The sequence below is a fragment of the Microtus ochrogaster genome, chromosome 2, assembly GCF_000317375.1.
Source record: "Microtus ochrogaster isolate Prairie Vole_2 chromosome 2, MicOch1.0, whole genome shotgun sequence".
Lineage (NCBI taxonomy): Eukaryota > Metazoa > Chordata > Mammalia > Rodentia > Cricetidae > Microtus > Microtus ochrogaster.
In genome coordinates, this window is record NC_022010.1 from 42950667 (window position 1) to 42956598 (window position 5932).

A 5932-nucleotide genomic window follows, 5' to 3' on the forward strand; every position below is an offset into this window, starting at 1 on the left:
ACACACACACACACAAATACCACACACATGCACACACTCATAACACAGACACATATACCACACACACATACCACACATACATACCACACACACATGCACACATAACATACACACATCGCACACACACATAACATACATATACCACACACACACATACATACATACACACACCACACACACATACACACACACACACACACACACACACAGAGCTTTATCCTGAAGAGACTATTTCCTGCTGCCTCTTGCCTATGGCTCCTTCCCACCCTAGTTGGAAGCCCAAACTTCCTCATCCTTTAAGGCCTTAGGGTTCTGGGAACTACTTCCGCCTTCTCTTCCCTTTCAATGTCAGTGAGGAGCCAAAGCTGCAGGCCAGGCAAGTCCGAGCAGAAGGCAGCCCATGGCTTATTTGGTTTCATTTGGATGGTTTGATTTTGAAACTCTAGATGTGTGGTTTGTGTTTGCACAAATATCTGCACTTTCCACGCCCAGACACTACTAATGAAGATTAGGACCCGGTCCCATTGAATCCAGATGTCAGCATAGAATCCTTTTTCTCTTTGTGTTTTCCTCTTAGGATTTTTTTTAATGTGGTAAAACACACGTAACATAAAATTTATCACCGTAATCATCTGTAAGTGCATATTCATGGTATTAAATACAATCATTGTCATATGGCCATCGTCACCACTCGTCTCCAGAAGCAAAACTCCAGGAACACTGAACCATCACTCTGCACTCCCTGGCTTCCATTTTTTTTATAATTATATGCATTGGAAAGGGGGGTGTATGCACATGAGGGTAGGTGCCTGGGGCGGCCCGAGTTATTCGATTCCCCTGGAGTTGGAGTTACAGGCATTTGTAAGCTGCCCGAATTGATTGCTGGGAACAGAACCTGGGTCCTCTGCAAGAGCAGAACTTTCTCTTCAGCGCTGACCCACCTCTCCAGCCCCTCTACCCATTCATCCTTTCTGATACACTCTCTGAAAACACTGCCAGTCTCTTCAAGTTGACACAAGAAGTGAGAATTTGGTGCTATAGCTTGGGGCGACAAAGGAAAAGGTGTAGGGGGTGGAAACAAAGGGAGGCCCATGGGAGAGAATGAGAACCCTCTGTCCACTGTGTTTACTGACTGTTCTATGTCCTCCTTGGAGCTGTGGGAAATGGGGGGAGACTGTTGCTTTCTTCCTGTCTGAGGCACTTGGCTGGGTGGCTCAGGTCACAGCTCACCTACACAGATCTCTTTCCCCCATCACCTAGTACTGAGAGAAAGCCGATTCAGTGCAAAGAGGTTTGGTATAGAAGCTGCGTACAAAATTTCAAACTTCAAATATGCGGGTGGGGTTAATTGGTATAATTGATTACAAGAATATAGTTAGTCGTTTCTGGCTGGAAAGCCTGAAAAATGGCCACGGGTTCACCATGGTCCCTTCAGCGGTACTCTGAATTCCTGGGATGTCACCTCCAAGGTCGCTGTATTAGGAAGGTGTTCCTAGGGAAAGATAGCCCTTTGGTTGGAACAGAAGTCTGTCTACAGAGCCCCTCATTCATATGCAGCCCTGGACTAGTGAAGTGGATTGTGGGGGCTTGGCCGAGACAGCACCAAGCTTGCTGGCCTCACCACAGCTCCTGGGTGTGTTCTGTGATGATTTAGAAGAGAGAAGGGCCAAGAAGTAGCTTAAAAATAGAAACGGGTAGCCTTGCTCTGTCGTTTTGACTTTTTCTAAAACGTCCTTCAAAACCAAGGGCAAGTCACTGTTAAATATGCTTGGGCAGAAGGATTTGCTGCGTTCTGTCCTTTATTATACCTGTTCCTCACGGTTACTCTGTGAGGTGAACCCTGACCTATAGAAGGCTTCCTTCCCGGAAGCCCTAGCAGCTGTCCAGATGAGGATCTGCAAGCAGTGCTAAGAAGCTGCTCTCCCTGAGTCCAGAAGAATGCATCTGACTTTTACCTGCTTAAAAAAAAACAAAAACAAAAACAAACAAAAAAAATTTATGATTTTCTAGTGTGGCATTTTGGCCACTTCTGTTTTGCAGATTCCACCCTTACAGGAGCAAATTCAGTTTTCACAAATTCTTAGCCTAACTAATTTAGGTCGTTTTTAACAGATGGCTGTAGCACCAGGTTCGTATGATGGACACTCCCAGACTCAGCAGCAGTGCTGCTGCTGAAATTCTACAGTCGCATGTCCTCGGACCTCCATCTTTTTACATTGCTTTTCATATCTTGTTTTACATCCCTGATTTGAGTACTTGAACATTACTCTGAGTAAAGTAGCTGATTCTTTTGGGGGGAAGATGTCCAGAGGAAACCTGTACCTCCGGGAAAACTCAATGACATAACAGGCTGTGGACCTGGAAGGGCCATGGAGAGGTAGGAAAACAGAGGTATCCTGAGGCCACTATCTGATGAGGGCTAAGAGCAGCAATACCTTCTTCAGCCTCTGATGCCATCCTCCGGACAGGCCTGGAACATGATCTTCACATTGTATCTGCCTGGATGCAGAGGCTGGTGCCATAGACACCAAATCTGAGCTTCTCTTTGTCTTTGCCACTTTGGTACCCAAAGCCTGGGCACTTTACCTCTGCTGCTTGCTGAGCAACCTTGATGGCCCAGAAACCACTCCTCACTCAACTTCCTTTCTTTTTCCCTTCCTTCTTTCTTTCCTTCCTTCCTTCTCTTCTTTCTCTTCCTTCCTCTCTTTTTCCTTCCTTCTCTCTTTTCTCTTCCTTCCTTCCTTTTTCCCTCCTTCTTCCCTTTCTTCCTTCCTTTCTCATAGAATATCTTTCATTTATCCTTTGATAATCTCATACATGTAAGCCATGCATCTTGATCATGTGCACCAAGTCCCCCAGGCATCTGCAGCCCATCCCCCTTCCCATTTCATGCCCTCTCCTTTTTTGTCATGGCACCGAGTCCAATAAGTGCTGCCTACTGGAATGTCCATTGATCTTGATCTTGTTGACTGTGTGAGTAATCCCAGCTGCACTGAGCTCACGGGTGCAGTGGCCATGTCCAAAGGCCAGCATCTCATGGCACCCTCCCTCTGGCTCCTCCATTCTGCCCTCTTCCTTACATTCTCTCAGCCTTGGTGACAAGGATTGGCACAGATGTCTCCCTTAGGGCTTACTGATCAATAGGCATTTATTCTCAGCACTTTGAACAGCTATGAGTCTCTGTGTTAACTGATGCCCACTGCAGAGAGAAGCTTCTCTGGCTAAGGTTGAGGGCTAATCTGTGTATATAAAGCAATAAACTTAGAAGGCAGTTCGACATGTTCTTTAGCAAAACAACAGTAATAGATTCCTCCCAGGATCCTGTAACCTTCTAAGCCATGTCTTCCGATCAGGTTTATGGTGCCAAGCCTTGATTCTTTTCTGCGGAGAGGACCTCAAGTCCAATCCAAAGGCAGTTGGTTACCCCTACAGTCTCTCTGCCACGATTGCAGCCGCAGGCACATCTTGCCTGGAAAGGTGGTGCTGTAGTATGCAGAGCTGGCTGTAGGGATACCATGCATGCCTTTATCCCCAGCGGCCTGTGTAACATCTCAACTCACTTTCTAAAGAATCAAAGTAGTTTCTGGTTCTTCTCTTCTCCATTCTGCCACTCCCTTGTCTCATCTGACAAGGGAGCAAAGGGAAGTGACAGCTCTCATAACCCTGTCTGTAGTGTGGGCATCTCTTGTTAGAAAGTATAGATTGACGCTGATCCACCTAATGTCCCAGTTAAGGCCACTCTCTTCCCTCCCCTTGGTCCTGTGTCTCCTACTTCGAGTTCACAGACGATAGTTATAGTTTTCAGCAGCTATGTTTTAAACATCTACACAAATGCTAAACGTTAGGATAGCTGGCACGTCACAGTGTCCCTCTCCAGGGAAGACTGGCTTCCAGTGTTCATCTCTGTTGCTTCTTCCCTCTCCCTATCCTTTGTCTCTCCATGAAGGAGCCTGAGGTCCTCCCGGGAGCAGATCATCTTGGCACCATCCCTGGCCAAGGTTGACATGGAAATGACTCAGCTTACCCAGGAGAACACAGACTTTGCCGCCCGAGATCGATACCACCATTCCTCCCTCGTGAGCCGGGAACAGCTGATGCCACCGTATTAGAACCTTGTTGGACTCCTCCTTTCTAGAAGCTGCCCTGGAGATGGGGGACCAGAATCTCAGAACCTATGGAAACTGCTTCTACCAATGAGAAACCCCAAGACTGGTCTCACCACAGCCTTGGGTGCCAGAAATCACATTTCTGGTCTGAAGTCTGAACAGATACTGGGTGTGGCTAAGGATTCTACGTGTACCCAACCTGAGCAGCCCACAGACCACCACGATGATCGGGTGGACCTTAAGACAATCAGATGTGGAGAACCAAAACCAGATTTCTTACTGTAAGGACCACAATAAACACTTACTTTATTTCTTTTAAAGTATATACTATACTCACATGGTTCCAAGTTACAAAGTATGATTATATGCAGGGTGAAAGTCTCCCTCTCTTCCTTGGTCCTCATCTGCTTGGTTCCCGTCCCTGCCACAGAGGTAACCATTTCCCACACATGCGGCAGCCATCTCTTTACAGATAGGAAAGAGAGTTCTTATACCTTCTCATCCGCCAATGCGGCTCTGTCTACACAGTCTCTGCAGCATCTTGTCTTCTCCCTTAAGATGCCGTGGAAGCATTTCCACGATGGTGCTCGCACAGTTTCCTCATTATGTCTCAGTGCCTGAAGCTGCCATAATTTATTTAATCAGTCTCACGATCATTTTGATTCATTCTGATTTTCGTGCTATTACAGGCACTTCTGCAGTGAGTCGTTCTGTTTATATGCACAGTCATGAAGCATACCAGCAGATAAGTTCTCAGAAGGGGGACGCAGGATCAGTGGGAATGTATATTTGTAAGTTGTTACCGTTTGGAGAAGCGCTTTTTAGTTAAAGAGTCAAATAAACTGGCCGGGCATGGTAGTCACCTGGGATCCCAGGACTCAAGAGATGGAGACAGGAAGATCAAAAGCTTGAAACCAATCTGGGCTGTACAACAAGACCCTTTACCAAAGAGGGTGCGGGGAGAAGAAAATAAATTACAACGAATTGCCTAACTGTGACTAGTGTTGTCAAAAGTATGTGTAGTCCCTGACCCCCTGACACCTTTGCAGCTGGATGACAGAACTCCTGGCTCCCCTGAGCTGGGCCTGACACTCATCATGAGCATCCAGCACGGGGGGCCAGGCTTCTAGGTAAGTTCAGCCCCTGGCCCAGGCTCCAGTCTACCAGTGAGCATGGAAGGATGGACTGCTGGACCACTTTAGACTCTTCTGTACATTCTCCTGAGATGCTGTGCTAACTTCGCCTGCGGCATGGGCTTCATATCTTCAACAAGTGTCACCCATGTTTCCGTGCTGGAGATACTGTGAAGACATTTTATAAAACAGCTGCATCTTAGGTTGGAAAGCTGAGGGTAGCCGAGGGCTGGGAAGGCCATGAGGGGTCAGGGGTCAGCTAGAGCTCAGATGAGGGGTCAGCTAGAGCTCAGATGAGGGGTCAGCTAGAGCTCAGATGAGGGGTCAGCTAGAGCTCAGAAGCCTCTCCTCTGGAAGACCAGATCTCCTTCTGGAAACAAACCCTAGCTTTGCCTAGAAAACAAGGGTCCAAGAACCTTTAGACACTTTTTAAGAATGCAGACTTGGGGTTGGAGTAAACATGGGAATAGAAGAACCACAAAAAGAGCCAGCAAGATGGCTTAAGAGAGGCACTTGCTGACCAGCCTGACCATCCAAGTCTATTCCCAGAATCCACAGGGTAGAAGGCAGAACCAACTCATACAAGTCCTCTGACCTCCACAGATGAACTGTGATTTATACCACACACGAGCCTCTCTCTCTCTCTCTCTCTCTCTCTCTCTCTCTCTCTCTCTCTCTCGTTCTAGAGGATCA

At 47.1% G+C, this 5932-nt stretch overlaps 1 protein-coding gene across 1 annotated transcript in view; it reads left to right on the forward strand.

Moving 5' to 3' along the window:
• The window catches only part of Slc12a8 (solute carrier family 12 member 8), a 136118-nt gene extending 131062 nt beyond the window's left edge, over nt 1–5056 (forward strand). The window contains exon 12 of the mRNA XM_026786962.1: nt 3947–5056. Within this exon, the coding sequence (XP_026642763.1) occupies nt 3947–4109 (163 nt within the window). The 3' untranslated portion in view covers nt 4110–5056. The remainder of the gene's footprint in view (nt 1–3946) is intronic.
• Nucleotides 5057–5932: the final 876 nt, after the last annotated feature.